We start from the raw sequence: 23,161 nt of genomic DNA, 5'->3' as shown, positions 1-23,161 counted from the left end.
GGATAAAGAAAATCCCAAGGCTTTTTACACGTACATAAAAAGCAAGAGGATAGCCAGGGAAAGGGTTGGCCCACTGAAGGATGGGCAAGGGAATCTATGTGTGGAGCCAGAGGAAATGGGCGAGGTACTAAATGAATACTTTGCATCGGTATTTACCAAAGAGAAGGAATTGGTGGATGTTGAGTCTGGAGAAGGGTGTGTAGATAGCCTGGGTCACATTGAGATCCAAAAAGACGAGGTGTTGGGCGTCTTGAAAAATATTAAGGTAGATAAGTCCCCATGGCCGGATGGGATCTACCCCAGAATACTGAAGGAGGCTAGAGAGGAAATTGCTGAGGTCTTGACAGAAATCTTTGGATCCTCACTCTCTTCAGGTGATGTCCCGGAGGACTGGAGAATAGCCAATGTTGTTCCTTTGTTTATGAAGGGTAGCAAGGATAATCCAGGGAACTACAGGCCGGTGAGCCTTACGTCAGTGGTAGGGAAATTACTGGAGAGAATTCTTCGAGACAGGATCTACTCCCATTGGGAAGCAAATGGACGTATTAGTGAGAGGCAGCATGGTTTTGTGAAGGGGAGGTCGTGTCTTACGAACTTGATAGAGTTTTTTGAGGAGGTCACAAAGATGATTGATGCAGGTAGGGGAGTGGATGTTGTCTATATGGACTTGAGTAAGGCCTTTGACAAGGTCCCTCATGGTAGACTGGTACAAAAGGTGAAGTCACACAGGATCAGGGGTGAGCTGGCAATGTGGATACAGAACTTGCTAGATCATAGAAGGCAGAGAGTAGCAATGGAAGGGTGCTTTTCTAATTGGAGGGTTGTGACTAGTGGTGTTTCGCAGGGATCAGTGCTGGGACCTTTGCTGTTCGTAGTATATATAAATGATTTGGAGGAAAATCTAACTGGTCTGATTAGTAAGTTTGCAGATGACAAAGGTAGGTGGAATTGCGGATAGCGATGAGGACTGTCAGAGGATAGAGCAGGATTTAGATAATTTGGAGACTTGGGCGGAGAGATGGCAGATGGAGCTTAATCCGGACAAATGTGAGGTCACGCATTTTGGAAGGTCTAATGCAGGTAGGGAATATACAGTGAATGATAGAACCCTCAAGAGTATTGAAAGTCAGAGAGATCTAGGTGTACAGGTCCACAGGTCACTGAAAGGGGCAACACAGGTGGAGAAGGTAGTCAAGAAGGCATACGGCATGCTTGCCTTCATTGGCCTGGGCATTGAGTATAAGAATTGGCAAGTCATGTTACAGTTGTATAGAACCTTAGTTAGGCCACACTTGGAGTATAGTGTTCAGTTCTGGTCGCCACACTACGAGAAGGATGTGGAGGTTTCAGAGAGGGTGCAGAAGAGATTTACCAGGATGTTGCCTGGTATGGAGGGCATTAGATATGAGGATCGGTTGAATAAACTCGGTTTGTTCTCACTGGAACGACAGAGGTTGAGGGGCGACCTGATAGAGGTCTACAAAATTATGAGGGGCATAGACAGTGGATAGTCAGAGGCTTTTCCCCAGGGTAGAGGGGCATAGGTTTAAGGTGCGAGGGGCAAGGTTTAGAGGAGATGTACGAGGCACGTTTTTTACACAGAGGGTAGTGGGTGCCTGGAACTCGCTGCCGGAGGAGGTGGTGGAAGCAGGGATGATAGTGGCATTTTAGCGGCATCTTGACAAATACATGGGAATAGAGGGATACGGACCTAGGAAGTGCAGAAGATTTTAGTTTAGATGGGCAGCATGGTCCGCACGGGCTTGGAGGGCTGAAGGGCCTGTTCCTGTGCTGTACTTTTCTTTTCTTCTTTGTTCTAAAAAATTGGCAAATGGAGTATTATAGTGGAAAATGTGAAATTAATTTTGGAAGGGAGAACAAAAGAACAGTATTATTTAAATGGAAATAAACTGCAGAAATCTGCAACACAAAGAGACTTGGAGGTACTTGTTCACGAATGACAGAAAGCTGGCACACAGGTGCAGCAGGCAATCAGGGAGGCTAATGGATGTTGGCCCTTATTTCAAGGGAGTTGGAGTATTAGAATAGGGAAATCATGCTGCAACTGTACAAGATACTGGTGAAACCTCACCTGGAGTACTGGGAGCAGTATTGGGCGCTATCTAACTGAATTGCAACAAATTCCCATGTCGAAAACGTTTAACTGGATGTTTCCTGGCGGTCACAACGCCGAGAAAGAGCACACTATTGAACGGGACTCTGTTGTAATCCGGGCCTCACCGGGGAACGCCCCGCCAAGGCCGCACTTAGTACCGAATCCTGCACTGAAGGGCTCTGCTTGCTGGAACTCTTCCGTGCAGGAGGAGATCGGGACACAGAGTTGCCAACTAGCACGAATACGGAAGTACGCTTTTTCTCATTGAAATACGCATAAGGAGAAAGCTGATTTGCAAGCCACCTCCTCAAACACGTTATTTGGTTTCCTTGGCGTCAGGGCCCTGTGCAGAGGCTTCCCCCACCCCCTCTCCTCTCCTCCCCCTCTCCTCTCCGCCCCACACACTAACAATGCATTCATGGCAGATACACATGCGCTGTTGGTGTGTGGGACGGACAGAGGGGACGGGGCCTCTGCACAGGGCCCTGTCGCCAAGGAAACCAATACACACCACGATGCCTCTGAGACCGCGCAAAGGCCAGGATCACCTGATGGTGACAGTGGGATAATAAAATTCACATCGAGGGAGGATGGACCACCAGTAGACTCAACACTAGCTCTATGACTATTCTTGGTCGAGCAGTGCTACATTTTTAAAGAGAAGAAAGTGCTGGAAATACTCAGGTCAGGCAGCATCAATGGGGAGAAAAGCAGAGTTAACATTCCAGAGTTGTTGAAACGTCAATGATCCGAAATGTTAACTCTACTTCCCTCTTTCTATACTGATGGAGTGCAGCTGATAATACATTGCACATTCCGGCGGCACTGCTGCCTCACAGCACAAGGGACCCGGGTTCAATCCTGGCCTCGGTTGACTGTGTGGAGTTTGCACTTTCTTTCCATGTCTGCATGAGTTTCCTCCGGGTGCCGGAGGTCCGGTTTTCTACCACAGTCCAAAAATGTGCAGATTAGGTGGATTGGCCATGATAATTTGCCCCTTAGTGTCAAACAGTTTGGGTGGGGTTATTGATTTGTGGGGATGGAGTGGAGGCATGGCCTTAAATAGGGTACTCTTTCCAAGGGCCGGTGCAGACCTGATGGGCCGAATGGCCTCCTTCTGCACAGTAGGGATTCTATGATTGTTAAGTTTTAGCAGGATTCAGTTCATAAATCGTTGTTTTACTTGTGGCAACTGCACTTTTTGCTTTGAGCATAAAACAAAAATGCTGAGAAAGTAAACCTGAATCATCACGCGTCTATTTAACCATACCTTCTGCTTTCTACTTTTTGTGGCCATTCTTTTCTTTGTGCTTTTACTTTACTATCATAAACCCTAATTTGAACATCAAATTTGTTAGTGCGACTTCTTAAAATATTTTTTGAAAGAAAGAAATGCACTGGATTTCTTTTGTCTATATACAGTTTCATGTAAGAATTCAATTAAGTTAATCAAGCTTTCAGAACAATTTTGAACTTCAAGTAAAAAGGCAAATGTTTTGTTCACATTTTTCATTCTTAGATTTACTGAATGTTTGAAACTGAATTTGAAAACACCCACTCATGATGATGTACATATATGAAGCACTGGATTTGCATTTTCCATTTGTTTTAGATTTGCACAATAAAGTGTAAAGCTATACTTCAGATTGGTGGGAATTTTTCCTTTGAAAAGTATGTTTAAGGCTGAGATAAATTCTTGATCAGTATGGGAATCAAGGGTTATGAGGAAAGGGCCGGAAAGTGGGCATGAGAGATGTCAGATCAACCATCATCCTGTTCAATGGCGGAGCAGGCTCGAGGGGCCGAACGGCCAATTCCTGTTCTGATTTAGTATGGTCTTATTAACAGTGGGACGCATTCAAGAAGAATATAGGGAGAGTACAGTGCCAACATGTTCCAATACAATAAAGGGTGGGGCCAACGAATCCAGTGAACCCCAGATATCGAGAGACATACAGCATTGGATAAAGAGAAAAAGAGAGGCTTTTGGCAGATATCGAGGGCTCAAAACAGCAGAAGCCCTGGACACATATACAATATGCAAGAGGGAACTTAAAAAGGAAATTATGGGAGCACAAACAGGACATGAAATGATACTGCAGATAAAATAAATTGCAAATCGTAAGTTGTTTTACAAGTACTTTAAGGGTAAAAGGATAACTAGGGAAAGAGTAGTGCTATTTAAGGACCACACTGTGGGTGGAGTCGGAGGATGTAGGTAGGGTTCTAGATGAATACTTTGTATCAGTGTTCACTAGTGGGAAGAAGCGTGTGGGTATAGAAATCAGGGAGCAGGACTGTAATAAAGTTAAAGAGATTAACATAGACAGAGAGGTGGTTCTGAGTGGTCTGCCAGGCATAAAAGTAGATAAACCTCCAGGGCCAGATAAAATGTATCCCAGGCTGCTGAGTGAGGCAAGGGAGAAAATAGCAGGGCCGCTGGCAATAATTTTCAATTCCTCTCTAGCCACTGGAGAGATGCCAGAGGACTGGAGAATAGCTGATTTTGTGCCATTATTTAAGAAAGGAGGAAGGAATTAACCAGGAAACTACAGGCCAGTCAGTCTAATCTCAGGGGTATGGAAACTATTGTAAACAATTCTGAGAGACGGAATTAATCTGCATTTGGAGAGGGAGGGATTAATCAAGAACAGTCAGCATGGTTTTGTTAAGGGGAGGTCATTGTGATGATGTGCATAAGCAGTTATGTAAATATTAACAGTTACGACCTCCAACCAGACGGTGGCAGTAAATAATAACCACGTGACACCTATACCTCAGGGAGTTTGGAGATAGTTGTTGTAGTGGATAGTCGCATTTGTAATAGCTCTGAGATAATTTTATATTAACGATTTAATAGTTAGTAGTTTTAGTAGTTTTCATATTGTTATCTGACGCACGTTATTGTTAATCAATAAACATTCATTTAGTCACGAACTACACATTCTCTAGTGCACTAATTCCGACTGGCCATGCACCAGAACATAACATGGTACCAGGTTTAGCGATCTAAAGATCTAAAAGACCAAAGTAACAAAGAAGAGAGAATTCATTTTTTCTACTAACCACGAAGAGCATTGATAGAACATAGCTCACCGCACTACTAGTCATTGAAGTCAATGATGGAAGGTTTGAAGACACCACACCAGCTTTGAGTTACTGGTAATGTAGATGCAAATTGGCGCGCTTTTAAACCGCAATTCACATTCTATGTAGCAGCTCTAGGTCTTCAGGCACAGACTGATGAATGGAGAACAGCTCTGCTGCTCCACAGGCAGGTCCACAGGCAATAGAAATCTTTAATACCGTCAAGTTTGAAAGCGAAGCTGGTAAGAAAAATTTTGACAAAGTCATAAAACAATTCGATCGACACTAGACCTAAAACGAACAACATGTTTGAACAGTACATTTTTTGAATGCGTGCACAACAGGCAGACGAATTGTTCGACACATCCTAACAGATTTAAGGTTAAAGGCTCAAACATGTAACTTTGCAAGCGTCCATGATCCGAGATCAGATTGTGTTTGGTATAAGCAATGACAAAGTTTGCGAAAGATTGTTGAGGGAGAATGAACTCCATAGTGACGATGCCATTATGATTTGCCATATCAGCGAGCGAGCTGCGCAGCAGATTAGTACCTTAAACTTAAGGAATTTTGGCACGGAAATCGGAGATGCAGCCGACATCATTGATGTTGCGACACACCCATAAGCAAAGTGTGGTCTCAACAGCGGTGGTCATTTTAAATGAATACAAGATACCACCATTTTGTGCAAACGATGTGACAACAAACATTTGCAAAGGCAATATCCAGCATTCGGAAAAGTGTGTGCGAAATGCAAAGGCAAGAATCACTTTGCAAAACAATGCTTTTCGAATAAAAAATCAGAAATACAAAAATCAATGAATGTGGTTGAATAGATAAATCTGGACGACACATTCTTTCTGGATGTTATACCTCGTGAAGATAAGCTTTATAACGTGATGCAAGCTGAAAAGTCTTCGAAGCAAATCTGCAGCAATCTTAATGCAAATACAATTGTTCATAGCGATAACTGGTCAGTTCCTCTAATGATGAATAAAACATTAGTCAATGGGAGTGAGAGCTAATCTTATAGGTTTATCCACGCAAAGTACATCAGTGAATTCAATCATTAAAGAGTTTCCAGAAATATTTCAAAGATTTGGAGTTATGCCACTTACTAATCGGATGCAACTGAACGATAAGGTGCAACCCGTAATGCATGAAAATAAAAACAAGCAGAAATCCAGTTTACAAGACAAACACCAAAGTCAAGCAAATATTATGATGGAAGAAAACTGTGCTCGCAACAATATAGCCGAATGTGATCAATCCCATGAACCCTGCAGTAAATCAGGTGGCAAATCCAGAAATTTACCCACTGACCAGTGTAATCATTGTGTTACACCAGTTGTAGCCTGTAAAAGTAACAGTAGTGTTGGTGCCGACTCTAAAATCCAGTCAGGCGGTCTGGTTGAAATAAGGGATCTGGGATCTATGGGCCATGAGGAATACATTAAAAAGGAAATGACTAGCAATGCACCAAGGTACCTGGTCAGTACTGATGATTGGCAGAAAGAACCGCATGATCTGGAAATTGCCATTTCTGACAATTAAAGATTCGCAAGCAACTGTGTCCAATGACCAAACTTTGGGAAACCTGAAACAACTGCAAGTTAATTGGGCACAAATCGATGACTATTTTATAATCTTTATTGACACAAGTAGGCTTACATTAACACTGCAATGAAGTTACTGTGAAAAGCCCCTAGTTGCCACATTCCAGCGTCTGTTCGGGTACACTGAGGGAGAATTCAGAATGTTTAAATTACCTAGCAGTATGTCTTTTGGGACTTGTGTGAGGAAATCGAAGCACCTGGAGGAAACCCACGCAGACACGGGGAGAGCGTGCAGACTCCGCACAGACAGTGACTAAAGCTGAGAATCGAATCTGGGACCCTGGAGCTGTGAAGCAACAGTGCCTAACCACTGTGCTACCATGCCGCCCCTATTTAAGTGCGACAAGTAGCCAGTCACTAAACTTCATCACTAGTGCTGACCATAGTGTAGTTTTGATGCCAAACTCTCAAAGTGCAGAGGAAACTAATGGCAGTGCAAATGATTTTGATGTTACTGTGGAAATTCGGCAAGCAAAGTTAGTTAAAATGGATTTACACACTGAAATATCTGAGGCAAGTGACTCGTCCAAGATAACAGAAAATTGATTCAAACCTATCATTATAAGCACTTCTGTCAAGCCGGTCACAACCATTACTGTAGGTCACAGGAATACAACATCAACTTCTGAGGTAGAGTCTGCAAGCAACAAAGCAGTGACAAGCTAAATTGTCTGGAAATTTTGTGGACTACCTATTGTAGATTCTGGCGAAGGAAAGGATATGCTGAACAAAGACACAGCATCACCATTGATTAATGGGTTATCACCTTCATAATTGTTAATGATTCGGCAACTTGGATAGCATGGCCGGGATTCTCCGAGCCAATGCTGGGTCGGAGAATCGGAGATGACAACATAAATGTCCACCACGCCGCTCCGACGCCGGGGCACGATTCTCCAGCAACCGGGGAATTGGCGGCAGTCGCGCACGGTCGCTGCAGCGCGGTCGGCGCCGTTGAAAACGGCACCTTCGGCGATTCTCCGCGATCGACCGGCCAGGTTCCCGCTGAGTTCCGCCGGGGTGGTTCCAACCTGGTTCCACCCGGCGGCAGCTTGGACCTGTGGCCGTCCTGGTCGGAGGGCGGGAGGATCAGACTCCGGGGAGGAGTTCCACGATGGCCAGGCCCACGATCGGGGTACCGATTGGCGGGCGTGTACGATCCAGGGGGGGCCTACCTTCGTCCCGCCGGGTCACTGTGTCGCTATGCGATGTTGCGTGGCGCCGGCGCAGAAACGGCCACCGTGCGGCAGCACGGAAATGGCCACCACGCGCATGCACCAGTGCGGAAATGGCCGCTGCACGCATGCACGGACCTGCGCCGGCAGTGCAGGGCCGTGTATCGGCGGTGGAGCTGCGTGCTGTACTCCGGTGTAGTGCTGGCCCTCTCTGGGCCACTGAATCGCTGGGCCAAGAGGTCTGTTGATGCCGGCGTTGACACCAGGATTTTGGAGAATCTCGGCCCATATATGTTACTGGAGCAAACCAATCAGAAACTTGTGAAGAAGCTCAAATTTTTTAAAAAGGTGGCAGAAGAAATATTATGGAAGATCTACAAGATGTGTGTGCGTGGGTTTCCTCCGGGTGCTCCGGTTTCCTCCCACAAACCAAAGATGTGCGGGTTAGGTGGATTGGCTATGCTAAATTGCCCATAGTGTCCTAAAAAAAAAGTAAGGTTAAGGGGGGGGGGGGGGGGGGGGGGGGGGGTTGTTGGGTTACGGGTATAGGGTGGATACGTGGGTTTGAGTAGGGTGATCATGGCTCGGCACAACATCGAGGGCCGAAAGGCCTGTTCTGTGCTGTACTGTTCTATGTTCTATGTCTGCAACTGTTAGCAAAGAATGACACAGTCAGGATGGAAGGTCCTGATGGATGTGAATGGTTGAAGTGGACAAAGGTAATATAGAATAGAACAGTACAGCACAGAACAGGCCCTTCGGCCCTCGATGTTGTGCCGAGCAATGATCACCCCACTTAAACGCACGTAACCCGTATACCCGTAACCCAACAATCCCCCCATTAACCTTACACTACGGGCAATTTAGCATGGCCAATCCATCTAACCCGCACATCTTTGGACTGTGGGAGGAAACCGGAGCACCCGGAGGAAACCCACGCACACACTGGGAGGACGTGCAGACTCCACACAGACAGTGACCCAGCCGGGAATCGAACCTGGGACCCTGGAGCTGTGAAGCATTGATGCTAACCACCATGCTACCGTGAGGCCCCATCAGGTCCCACAGTCATTCATCATCATCACGGATGAAGGGTAAGTTTGACGCAGAAAGAAGAGAGCCTTGCCGAAGGTTCAGCAACCCATTGTTTCAGAACCATCAGATGATGTAGAGAGCAATCCCAGGACAACTGAAAAAATGCTGCCTCAGCACACAGAAACAGAACAAACTGAAGGTGTGCAAAGCACAGAAACACAGCAAGAACCATACTCAGAAACATCTGAATGCCAGTCAAATTCACAAGTCCAAGTAGTACTTAGAAGGTCAACAAGATATAGAAGAAAGCAAAACAGATTGAATTTGTGATGGACATTGAATATGTAAATAATTGAACTATTACGCATATCATATCCATTGTGTATTGAATTTAAATAATGCATGTAAATATTGTTCATTTCCAAAGGAAAAGGGATGTAATAATATGCATTAAGCAGTTATGTAAATATTAACAGATACGAGCTCCAACCAGTAGGTGGCAGTAAAGAACAACCACTGCTACCTCATTGAGTCTGGAGATAGTCGTCATAGTGAATAGTCGCATTTGTAATAGCTCTTAGATAATTTTATAATAGTGATTTAATAAAGGTTTTAGTAGTTTTCATATTGTTATCTGACCCACGTTACTGTTAATTAATAAACATTCAACTAGTCATTCCATTCGACCAAGCACCAGAATGTAACAGCCATGTCTGACCAACTTGATTGAATTTTTCAAAGAGGTAGCCAGGTGTTTGGATGAGGGAAATGCATCTGATGTAGTCTACTTGGATTTCAGCAAGGCTTTTGATAAGGTCCCACATGGGAGGCTGATAGCGAAGGTAAGAGCCCATGGAATCCAAGGAAATTTGGCAAATTGGATCCAGACTTGGCTGAGTGGAAGGAAGCAGAGGGTGATGGTCGAGGGGCATTTGTCTGACTGGAAACCTGTGTCCAGTGGGATCCCTCCGGGATCAGTGTTGGGTTCCTTGCTGTTTGTGGTTTATATAAATGATTTAGACATGAATGAAGAAGGGGTGATCTGGAAGTTCACAGATGATGATAAAATTGGTAGGGTGGTAAATAGCGAGGAGGATACCTTTAGATTACTGGAGGATATAAACAGGCTGGTCAGATCAGTGGCAAATGGAATTCAATCCAGGCAAGTGTGAGGCGATGCACTGGGGCAGGACAAATAAGGCAAGGGAATACATGATGAATGGCAGGACCCTGGGAACCACCGAGGATCAGGTGTGCATGTACACTAGTCCATTAAGACAGCAGGACAGGTTGTTATGAGCCAAGGTTTAGAGAACTCCAAAGTGTATCATGGAGTTCACCTGACCCACAACTTTTACTAAATTGTGGTATGGGGAGCACACGGCCCACTCTACAGGTGTGGTACAGAAGAAATCGGAAAGTCATTTTTAAAGCAAAACAATGTTTATTTAATGAACTGAGTTAACCTTTTTAAAACATACATCTTAGCAACCATCAATTCAAATACACTCCCCAAAGAATACCACATTCTAAGTAATACTTAAACTTTCCTTTTAACATCCATAAGGCTTTAAAAAAACCTTTTAACGGAAGCACATCAGCTTTAAATTCTCGACTGAGAACAGTTATCACTTTGAATTCACCAAATGATCAAGAGATAGTCTTTACATGTCAGAGGGAACAACATTACACCTTCTGTGGCTGACTGCAGCTCCAACACTGAAACAAAACTAAAAAGACTGACACACCCAAGCTTTTCTCAAAGTGAAACTAAAAAGCAGAGCCAGAGCTCAGCTCCACCCACACTCTGACATCACTGCAGTAATATGAGCAGCCAAGCATTTCGTAAAGTGACATTCTCATGCCAAGGTGGATAAAGTGGTTAAGGAGGCATAGAGTATATCTGCCGTTACTAGCTGAGGCATAGAGTTTTAAGAGCAGGGAGGTAATGCTGGAACTATATAAAAAGTTAGGCCACAGCTAGAGTAGTGTGCAGTTCTGGAATCCACATTATCGGAGGGATGTGATAGCACTGGAAAGGGTGCAGAGGAGATTTACCAAGATGTTGTCTGGGCTGGAGAGTTTTAGGGTGTGATTCTCCGGAAAGATTTCTAAGTGTGGTAGTGAGTGGGAACTGCTCCAAGGAAGGCATGATTGATGCGTCACAGCTGCGTTCCCCATCCACCGCCAGCACAGATACACGCATCTCGGTGGGAAATGTTTGTCGGGCTTCTGGGACACAATCTGATGAGCACCACACAGCTGCTGATGCACATCAGGTGGAGGCTAAAACCCCCAGGCGAGACAGCAGTCAGAGGTCTGCTGGATCCCAGGACCCAGTGGATGCCGAGCCTGTGGAATAGTTGCATGTGGGCATTGCTGACACGCTGCAGAGCGTGGCCCAATCACGGAGTAGATATAGGGGTGGCAGAACCAGATGATAAGGGGCAGCAGCCGGGGTTCAACCCAGCTGCCCCTCTGTCCCTATGGGCACCGAGCGGAGGGCGGGGGCGCTGGGTCCCAACACGGACCCGTCCCATGGAGTGAGGATGGTGGTCACCAGCTCCCCACGGGTTCCACCCCTCTGACGAGGCCACATCTCGAGGGCAGCACATGGGACAGGACGGCACTGCTGTGCATGTGTCGCCGGCAAGTACGGCAGGTCCTCTGGACCCAGAGCCCCAAGAGAACGCCTGCATCGAAGGTTATGGGACGAGGTAAACAACTGGCTGTCTCTACCTCAGATGTGCATCCTGGGATGACACCTAGATATAGTGGTGGAGCTAGGAAGGTCAAGCACGTTGAGGATGACTGAGGGCACCGGGGGAGAAGGTGAGAGGGTGGTGGGGAAAGTGGGCAGCACCATCCGGAGTGGGGAACTGAATGACACCTGTGACACATTAAAAACACTTGCACACAACCAGTCTAACACCTCTGTCACTTTCTTCCGCTATGCGGGCCGCCCTCCGAACTTTTGGCCCATCCCTCCAGGCATCGCGTCCCCTCCCCGAGCACTCACCCAGCCTCTGGCCGTGGACATGTCCCCGGAGCTGTGTCCCATCCCCAGGTGTTCAGATGTTGGCTACTGCGAGTGTGGTGTTGCCTCCTGCAGTGTTCCAAGCACAGTATCCATGTATCAAGGTGTGATGGAATGCTTGGCAATGATTCCCACATGCTACATGGCCTGCTCAGCCATGGGAAACCACTTGGGTTGTATGAAGTGCTCACTTCACCACGAATGCCAATTCTCTATTAGCAATAGCCTTCAGTCGCACAGCCAGAGGCCACGCAGTCTGTGGGGTTCTGGGTGGTCATGGGGTAGACAGGCAGGGACTAGGGTTGCCCCCGGTAGGGGTACACATGATCCAGGAGTTGGCATGACGGAGCCGCACGTGGTTGCCCCCCCCCCCCCCCCCAGTGCCTCCACCCTTTCTCCCTCACCCCCTTCCCATGGCAGGCCACCCCTCCAGAGGGTGCCACCTCCCTCCAGCCGAGAGTCCCCCACTCCCTTGCCAAGCACTGGGGTGGAAAGCTCAGTACCCCGGGCTCTTTGCTTGTAAGCAAAGATGGCTATTCAGCTCCCCGCAGAAGCCCTTCACGTTTTTCAAAAGGAGCACCAATCAGCAGCAGTGTGACCACTTAATGGGAAGGCTGGTGAATGATGGGAGGCCATTGGATATGGGGTCGTTCCCGGTAATTATGGAAATGGGGCTTGTGTGGTGATAATTGGTTTCTCGCCACACTACGGTGAGATCCCGATTTCACCTTCGGGATTGGACCGGTTGCATCGCTAACTGTTTGCCGCTTGGTGTAGATTTTGTTTTCGGCCTCTCCTGTTATTCACCAGCCACGTTTTGATCGAGTGAGAACGCAACAAGGCCGGAGAATCGCACCTTTAGACTGGGCTTATTTTCCATGGAGCAGAGGAAACTGGGGGGGGGGGGGGGGGGGGGGCATGATTAAGATGAATAAAATTATGTGGGGCATAGATAGAGTAGATAGGAAGAAATTTTCCCCTTGGTGGATGGGTCAATGACCCGGGGTATAGATTCAAGGTAAGGGGCAGGAGGTTTAGAGGGGATGTGAGGAAATTCCTTTACACCCAGAGGGTGGTGGGAGTCTGGAACTCACTGCCTGAAAGGGTGGTGGAGGCAGAGACCCTCAACATTTCAGAACTACTTAGATGTACAGTTGCGATGCCAAGACATACATGACTGTGGGCCAATTGGTGGAAAATGGGGTTAGAATACTGAGGTGGTTGATTTTGACTGGCGCAGACGGGATGGGATGAAGGGACGTTTTTGTGATGTAACCTCTATGGGTCTATGGCTCATTGAGGGTCTGTGTGTGTGAATATACAGTCTGATTTAGATTTTGTGTGTTGAACATGCAGTCTAATTTGAGGATTGTGTATTTGAATATGCAGTCTGATTTGGGGACTGCGAGTTGAATATGCAGTCTGATTTGGGGACTGCGAGTTGAATATGCATTCTGATTTGGGGTCTGAGTGTTCAAATATACAGACTGATATGGGGTCCGTCTGTTTGAATATGCAGTCTGATTGATGCATTTGGTTGAATATACAGTCTGATTTTGGGGTCTCTGTGTTCAATATGCAATCAAAATTGAGGATTGTGCATGAATATGCAGTGTGATTTGGGGACTTGATCGAATATGCAGTCTGATTTTGGGGCTCTATGTGTCAGAACATGCAATCTGATTTTGGGGTCTGTGTTAGAATATGTAGTCTGATTTTGGGGTCTGTGTGTTAGAATATGCAGTCTGATTTGGAGGTCTGTGAGTTAGAATACGCAGTCTAATTTTGGGGGTCTGTGTGTTAAAACATGCAATCTGATTTTGGGATTTGTGTGTTAGAATATGTACCTGATTTTGGGGTTTGCGTGTTGAATACACTGTCTGATTGTAACATCTATGTGTTGAGTCAGGCGTTCACACCTTGATCAACAAATTTACTGTCTGTGTAAATTTTAAGGTCTGCAGCTGATTTTAAAATTCGAATGTGAATACGTGCAGCAAAATCCAACATAAAAACGTCTACAATTACATTAAGAAAAAGCTTGGTCAGGAACAATCTGGGCGTCCTGAAAACTGAAATCAGTGATGATGTAAATTATAATAAAGAAACGGGGACATGCTGAATAATTACTTTTCCGCTGTTGTGATAACCGATGCAGAGTATGTTGGAAATCCAAAGAAAACTAACCTTGAATCACGGACAGGGATTCAACGAAATTAACATGAGCAAGATAAGAGAAGTAGAGAAATGTTTATTATTAAAGAGTGACTTCTTTCCCCGGACCAGATGGGTTCCATCCCAGGATTTGAAAAGAAGTCAGCAAGCACACAATCCATGTCCTAATTATCATCTTCCAAAGTTCTCCAAGTTTGGAAACTGTTCCTAGTGATTAGAAAATTGTACATGTGACTCCGCTGTTTAAGAAAGGTGAAAGGGGGCAGCACGGTGGTGCACTGGATAGCACTGTTGCCTCACGGCGCTGAGGTCCCAGGTTCGATCCCGACTCTGGGTCACTGCCGTGTGGAGTTTGCACATTCTCCCCGTGTTTGCGTGGGTTTCACCCCCACAACCCAAAGATGTGCAGGCTAAGCAGATTGGCCACATTAAATTGCCCCTTAATTGGAAAAAATGAATTGGGTACTCTAAATTTTTTTAAAAGGTGAGAGAGGGGATATCAGCCAATTATAGACCAGTTAGCCTAACATCTGCTGTTGATGAATTACCTGAGGCTACATCACACCTTGAAACTTTTCACTTGATCAGAGAGAGCCAGAATGGATTTGTAAAGGCCACAATGCATCCCCTACCAACCCATCCAAAAACCGCTTCATTCCCTCCACCCCGGCCGAGGGTTCCGACTCATACAATCTCTGATAAAAGTCTCCGAACACCCCATTCACTCCCACCGGATCCAAGACCGTGCCCCCCCCCCCCCCCCCCCCCCCCACCCCCCGAATCCTTCACCTTTCCGATGTCCCTCGCCGCCTCCTGCTTCCTCAATTGATGTGCCAACATCCTACTCGTCTTTTCCCTGTATTCAGAAACCGCCCCCTTAGCCCTACTGTCTTACGTGTGGATATCAGTCCAAGCTCCATCTGAAGTTTCTGTCGCTCCCTCAACAACCCTGCCTCTGGGGCTTCCGAATACCTCCTATCCCCCTGCAGAATCTCATCCACTAACCTCGCCATCTCTGCCCGCTCCATGGATCAAAATGATAACCCAAATAAAGAAAGGGGTAATAAGGGAATCAACAGGAAGGACCCTTACGTTACCCCCAACTAGCCTGCATATTGCCCCACTAATCTGTGACTGAATTCTAATGCATTTTCACATTGCAGACAGGTTCCTAATGAATCTGCATTGTGTCCTCACTAAAGTTTCATTATGCTGTAGTGCAGAGCCAATACTGAACACAGCACTCGTGATTAAATTCTGATTAACGTTTTATAAAGGATCATTATTACTTTGTGGTTTTTATGTTCTGTACCTCTTGTGAGAAAATACAATATGCTATTAGCCATTTTTCTAACAGCCTGATTAGCGTCAGGTGATATCTTTAACGTTTTCTGGCCTCAAATCCCGCTGCTCTTCCAGAGCATCGATTGTACTTCTATTCGGAGTATAATTCCAGGCCTTGATGTTTTGGTATTGTCCCTCAGTGCCTGATTCCATTCCTCAGTACAGACATTGTGCCCCCAGACCAATTACAATCCTTTCTTGATGAGCTGATTTTTCTCCTGTCAACTAACAGGCCGATTATGACCGTATTGGCGCCTCTGGAGGGGTAAGATCTGGAACCTATTGATTGCCTGTTCAGAGTGTGACTCTCACTAACTGGATTAATTATCATGCTGCAGCTACGTTTTATATAATTCAGTCAGGATGTGGGCATCACTGGCAAGGCTGGCATTTATTATCCATCATTGGTTGCCCTGAAGTGTTGCGGGTCTCTTAGTTCTTGTGGTGATAGTGATAGCCCCGCCAGAGGGCAGTTAAGAGGCAACCACCTTGCTGTGGGACCAGAGTTACATATAGGATATCAGTCAACCAGCTGGATTTTACCACATTTTACTGACGCCAGCTATTTATTTTCAGGTTTTTAAAAATTGAATTCAAATTCCATTGTGGGGTCTGAACTCATTTTCTTAGGATAATTAACCCAAAATTCTGAATTGCGAGTCTGGTAATGTAACCACAGCAGTACTAAACCTAGTCACTGAAGCTGGGGTCTAATTGATCCAGAGGTTTGTTGGGTAAGGCGAAGCCTCTCCCTTTTGGGTGGCCGGATCTATAGTTGGCTCTTTGCAAACCGACCCCATGTTTTGAGCTGACAAATATTAGAATAATCGCCCCCCCCAGCCTACCCCCCATTGAAGTACAATAAACAGCCAGCGATCAATGGTGCTCGCCTTCTTCAATTTACTGTTTGTCTGCTAATTGAAAGCTGAGTGCAACAAGCTTGAGGCTTTGCATGAGAGGAATTGGACTGAAATACAGGAAGTTCTGAAGATAAGAAATCAGAGGAAGTGAATTGGCATTGAGGTGACACGGTGCAGCTCCTTGACTGTTCGACTGAAACTGATCTCTACCTCTGCAGCCAGCATGCACACCACACAACGGCAGGCACGAGCCTGATCAGTTCCCTGATCCAGACTTGTTTTTAAAATCTGTCTGGGTAGGAGAAGGAGGGTTACAATCAGTCTCAGCGTGTGTGTGCATGTTTTGTTGCGTCTGTGTTTGCATGTTGTGTGTGTATTTCGGAGGGTGGGTGTAACTGTGAGAATGCGAGCATCACACCCGTTTGTCCACCAGCCTCCCAACACTCAACGTCTACTCTGTGGAGAATGGTCTCTCCATTGCTGTGGCCAGCTACTGCTACACAAGGTGGTGCCTTTTAGGTTGAGATGGAGAATTTGAAGGCAAAAGGATATATGCCAGTAAACTAGGGTGAATGTTTGAATGGGGACAAAAAGTCACATATATGCCAGACCAAGCAAAAGGGCAACCTTCCTTCCAAAGATAAAAACAATACACCGGCCTGGTTTTTGTGACGTTGTAAAAGCTTCATAGACACCGTGCTGGATTGTTCATTTCAACGGCTAAGTGGCTGCTGAATCGGAGAATTTGTGGGTGTTTTACGATGCCAAAATCGGCGGCAAACTCTCACCAATTCCAGGACCAGTGAGGAGCTAGCTCCCACGCCAGAAATAGCCGGAGAATGGCTGGGTCCATGGCCGCCATGCACACGGCGACTACCTGCAGTGGTCGTGCCATACACATGGTGCTGGCCGTGTGTGGACCCGACCTGCCAAATGCGACCGCACCGGCCACCCACTGGCAACCCCCCACCAGTCCCCTCAGCCCTCACGGAGGCCACCCCCAGTCAGCAGCATGGATCCTGGACAACTGTGGTGGCGCTGGACACAGTCCACAGCCACTGCGCCGGGTTCCCGACTGCTCAGGCCACACGTCAACTGCGTGGTCGGGAACCCAGCCCATTGGGGGAAGAGCATCACGGAAGGGCCTTCTGGTGACACGCCAACGCTGTTTCAATGCGACGTGATGATGCCATTTCGGTGGGGGCGGAGACTCGAAAATCCACGTCAAACCGGCACAGCAGCACTTCTTCATCTTCACGCTTTTAAAAAGGCGTACTAATCGGCACCTGTGTGACCACTTGCTGGGGAGCCCATTAGATCATGGGGGGCAGTTAGATAGGGGGTTGCTCCTGTTAATTGTATGGAGATTGGGCTGAAGTGGTGATTATTGGTTTCTCACCATGCTATGGCATGGTTAGATTGCAGATTGGTGCCTGGTTCGGGTCTCGATTTTGGCCTCAAGATTTAATGGCCTCGTTGCACTCTCGCTTAAGTGGAACGTGGTCATTAAATTGCTCCCCAAGTTTTTGTTTCCAAATTCTTAAGAATTAAACTCAAGAATTAAAATCTCAAATTGGTGTGGTGTGAATTGAGTGTACATTCTCTGGATCACTAATCCTGTGATGTAACTAACACTTTAACCATACTCTCTGTTGGATAACTTTGAGCACTGACTCTTAAACCTGAAGCGGCCTGTGTAAACCAGCCCTTCCCCTCCTGGGTTAATCTGAGATGAGGCTGGGACATGGAACAGGCTCTTTACAGTCCATGCCGCATGTGCTGCATGGGTTTGTGTCGGATTTCACTGTGTGTGATTCAGTTATTCACCCCTGGCATGCTGAACCCCCCCTCCGCTATTGTTCTGGAACTTTCCCTCAATTTCTTGTTGCTCTGTGTGAAACAGGTCGCTGAAAAGAGCCGAAAGAAGAAGAAGAAACCGAAGGCCGTATGTAGCAAGTAGCACCTTGGTACTGGGTGCCTGGAGAGTACCCAATTCTCCCTCTGTTATTCTGGGCAGGTGGCAGGGGGGTCCCCCCGTCCTCTCCTTCCCTGATTGAATCACACTTGGTGCCAACAATCATGTGAAGAACCATGTGGTTAAAGGCACCAGCTGTAATGCATTCCCCTTTGAATAAATCTCTCTGCTGAGATCAGCTGGGGAAGGAGAGAGAGGAACTGCTCTTCAGCTTGGCTGGGGTATGTCCACAGGATGTAATGCGGGAAGTCCAGTGCCTCTTCTCTCTGTGTGCACGTACATAGATGTCTGGCTTGGCTTTGAAGACCCCATGGTGGAATTGGCCTACCTTCTCCAGACACTGACCGTCAATTGTTTGGGGTTGGGCACCAGAGGACAGCTGTGGACTTGAATTTCAGACAAGAACTGAAGACAACTGCGCATGGGATGGGGCACATGGGGAGAGGGCACATTGGTGGGGATGGGGGCAACATAGCAGTGGGAGGGGCATATTGGTGAAGGTGGGCACTGCCTGCATTAATGGCATAATGGTTTCCCTACGTGCACTGCAGGAGAGTGGCACTGAAATTGTGTAAAAACGTTTGATCCCTTCATACTTTAAAGGTAGAGTTCTGTTCAGTAGCTGAGTCCACTTACTGTATTTGAGTTTCTGTCTGTGTCATTACCTGTTCCTTACTGACTAACCAGTCATCTTTGTTTCTTTTCGTGTGAATGAAAACCATGGGAAGACTTTGCAAGGCAGCAAATCCCCGAATATGAGAAAAGTAGAGAAGGCAGAATAGGAAATAAAAGAAAAAACTAGCATTTCGAAAGCACATCACCATGTCCTTGGAACTTTTCAAAGTGCTGGAGAGCCAATCATGTACTTGTAGGAAATGTGGCAATCAATTTGTATATCCTACAAACAGCAATATGATGATGACCAGATGTTTTAATGATGTTGGTTGAGGAGTAAATATTGACCAGGCAATCTGAGTTGGCAGACAGGGCATCGGTTTAACATCTCATCCATAAATTAGCACCTCTTACAGTGCAACACTCCCTCAGTATTGCACAGGGCTGTCAGGACTGTGATTTGAACCCAGAACTTTCTTGTTCAGAGATGAGAATGCTACTCACTGAGTCACGGCTGACAGTAAATGAAGGAATATGTGGTTAGGGAACAGCAAATTTGGGCTTTCGAAGGAAGATAGTCGGAGGAGGTGAGGAGTCTTGGAGATTTAATCTTTGGGAAACATTGTGGGTCAGATACAGTAACGTTTCCTCTAACACTGTCCCCATCAAACACACCTAGAGCATGTACATCACAGGTCAGATGCAGAGTAGAGGTCCCTCCACACTGTCTCATCAAACACTCACAGGGCAGGTACAGTACAGATTAGATACAGAGTAAAGCTCCCTACACACCAGTGTTTTTCAAACGTTTTTTCAAGGGACCCATTTTTACCACCGGCCGACCTTCATAGAACATAGAACAGTACAGCACAGAACAGGCCCTTCGGCCCTCAATGTTGTGCCGAGCCATGATCACCCTACTCAAACCCACGTATCCACCCTATACCCGCAACCCAACAACCCCCCCCAACAACCTTACCTTTATTAGGACACTACGGGCAATTTCTTCGTGACCCAACCCGGCCGACCTTCGCGACCCACGCTGGCCGTTGTTTGCGACCCACGCTGGCCGACCTTCGCGACCCACGCCGGCTGACCTTCGCGACCCACCATTCTCTCTTACCTTGTTTACTGCTGGCAAAAATGGAGGAAATGGTTTTGGGTCCCTTTGGCCCTTGTACACGCTCCTCCAATGGAACCTGTTGGATGATGGTGAAGTCTTCCGGTGTCGGAATGTATGGAGTCTCCATCTGTCCAAAATTCTGCATTTTTTTCCTGTAAAATTTTATCAAATAAAACCCCCTGAACTTGTAAAAAAAATAAAAATAAAATGAATAAAATAAATGGAAAAAATAAAAATAAAATGAATAAAATAAATGGAAAAAAATAAAAATAAAATGAATAAAATAAATGAATAAAACCCCCCCAAACTTGTAAAACAAAAAGCTGTGACCGTTTAAAAAAAGAAAGAGGTTGCACTGCGCATGAGTGCCCAATCATCGGCACGCAAATGCATAGTTTTGCGCATGCACATCGATGATCTGGCACGCATGCGCAGTGCGACAGCACTTTGAAGGCCGCTTGCAGCTGGCGTTATTTTTTTTTAATAAACAATTTTATTGAGGTAGTTTTTGGCTTTGTAAACAGTTACAGACATCAACAGAAAGAAAGCAAAAAAGGCAAAAATGTGCAAACATCCATGTACTTTCAATACTTCAATCGTAACATACTGCCATACTGCACAAGCCCGCTCCTCTCCCACCGGTACTACCCACCATATTTTCCCTCCTACTCTACTCTACTCTACTCTACCCCCCCCGCCCCCCCCCACCCCCTGCTGACGCTCACTCTCCCGCAAAGAAGCCAATAAATGGTTGCCACCTCCGGGCGAACCCCTGTACAGATCCCCTCAAGGCGAACTTAATTTTTTCCATACCCAGGAAACTCGACATGTCCGCAAGCCACAACTCAGTCTTCGGGGGCTTTGAGTCCCTCCACGCCAATAGTATTCGTCGCCGGGCTATCAGGGAAGCAAAGGCCAAAACATCGGCCTCTTTCTCCCCCTGGACTCCCGGGTCTTCCGAAACCCCAAAAATTGCCACCCCTGGACTCATCACCACCCTTGTTTTTAGCACCCGGGACATGATCCCCGCAAATCCCTCCCAGTACCCCCTCAGCTTAGGGCATGCCCAAAACATGTGAACGTGGTTCACTGGTCCTCCCGCGCACCTAGCGCATTTGTCCTCTATCCCAAAGAATTTGCTCATCCGAGCCACCGTCATATGGGCCCGGTGAACGACCTTAAATTGAATCAGCCCGAGCCTAGCACATGTCGCGGTCGAATTTACCCTACTCAGGGCCTCTGCCCACAGCCCGTCCTCCATTTCCCCGCCTAGCTCATCCTCCCATTTAAGTTTCAGTTCCTCTGTCTGGGACCCTTCCTCCCTCATGAGCACCTTATAAATACCCGAGACTCTACCCTCCCCTTCTTCCCCCCTAGAGACTATTCTGTCTAGGATCCCCATTGGCGGGAGGCGTGGGAAAGATGGGACCTGTCTACGAACAAAGTCCCGCAACTGTAGGTACCTAAAATCATTTCCCCTTCCAGCCCAAATTTCTCCTCCAAGCTCGCAAAGCTCCCTTCCAGGAACATATCACCCACCCTTCCTACCCCCGCATGCCGCCATACTCGGAACCCCCCATCCATACTGCCGGGGGAAAACCGATGGTTGTCGCAGATTGGCGCCCAAACCGACGCCCCCGTCTCCCCTACATGCCTCATCCACTGGCCCCATATCCGCAGGGTCGCCACCACTACCAGGCTGGTGGTGTACTTGGCTAGCGGTAGAGGAGCCGTGACCAGGGCTGCCAAGCTGGAGCCCCTGCATGAAGCTGCCTCCACCCGCTCCCAGATAGACCCCGTACCCACCATCCACTTCCTTATCATAGCGATGTTGGCCGCCCAGTAATAATTAATCAGACTCGGCAAAGCCAGCCCTCCCTCGCTGCGGTTCCTCTCCAACATTGCCTTCTTCACCCGCAGCGATTTTCCCGCCCAGACAAAGCTCATGATCATCCTGTTAACTCTTTTGAAGAAGGACTGTGGAACAAAGATCGGGATGCACTGAAAAACAAACAGGAATCTAGGGAGGATTGTCATCTTTACAGTCTGCACCCTCCCTGCCAGCGACAGCGGGAGTGCATCCCATCTCCGAAACTCTCCCTTCATTTGCTCCACCACCCTGGCCAAATTTAACTTGTGCAGCCTGCCCCAGTCTTGTGCCACCTGGATTCCCAAATACCGGAAATTTTCCTCAACCAGCCTAAACGGTAGCCCTCTCAATCTTTTCTCCTGCCCCTTGCCTGTACCACAAACATTTCACTCTTGGCCGTATTTAATTTGTATCCTGAGAACTGGCCGAACTTCCTCAGCATTCCCAGTATACTTCCCATCCCGGCCACTGGGTCCGACACGTACAGGAGCAGGTCGTCTGCGTAAAGAGAGACCCTATGTTCTACCCCGACCCTCACCATCCCCTTCCATCCCTCTGCGGCTCTCAGCGCAATCGCCAGCGGCTGTATGGCCAGCGCAAACAGCAGCAGGGAGAGCGGGCAGCCCTGTATGGTCCCTCGGTACAACCTAAAGTACTCCGACACTTTTCTGTTAGTCCTGACGCTGGCCCTCGGGGCCTGATATAATAATTTGATCCAATCCACCAATCCCTCCCCGAACCCAAACCGTCCGAGCACCTCCCATAGATAGTCCCACTCCACCCGTTCAAAGGCCTTCTCGGCGTCCATTGCCACCACTACCTCCACCTCCCTACCTGCCGGGGGCATCATTATCACATTAAGTAATCTTCTCAGGTTGGCCGCCAGCTGCCTACCTTTGACGAACCCAGTTTGGTCCTCCCCAATCACCTCCGGTACGCAGTCCTCCATTCTAACCGCCAGTACCTTTGCCAGGAGCTTGGCATCAACATTAATCAGGGAGATTGGCCTGTAGGACCCGCACGCCTCCGGGTCTTTACCCCGCTTCAATATCAGTGACATAGTGGCTTGCGACATTGTCGGCGGCAGGGTCCCTCTGTCCCTTGCCTCATTAAAAACCCTCACCAAGACCGGG

The 23,161-nt window shown here is 47.2% G+C and overlaps 1 protein-coding gene across 1 annotated transcript in view; it reads left to right on the top strand.

Moving 5' to 3' along the window:
* LOC119962274 overlaps positions 1-23,161 on the top strand; it is a 222,642-nt gene that overhangs the window by 111,600 nt on the left and 87,881 nt on the right. Inside the window, exons 8-9 of the mRNA XM_038790261.1 lie at positions 15,818-15,850; positions 18,349-18,390. Of these exons, the coding sequence (XP_038646189.1) occupies positions 15,818-15,850; positions 18,349-18,390 (75 nt within the window). The remainder of the gene's footprint in view (positions 1-15,817; positions 15,851-18,348; positions 18,391-23,161) is intronic.

This window comes from Scyliorhinus canicula, chromosome 2 (assembly GCF_902713615.1).
Source record: "Scyliorhinus canicula chromosome 2, sScyCan1.1, whole genome shotgun sequence".
NCBI lineage: Eukaryota > Metazoa > Chordata > Chondrichthyes > Carcharhiniformes > Scyliorhinidae > Scyliorhinus > Scyliorhinus canicula.
Note: the sequence above shows the minus strand (reverse complement) of the source record. Positions and strands in the feature narration are given on the sequence as shown.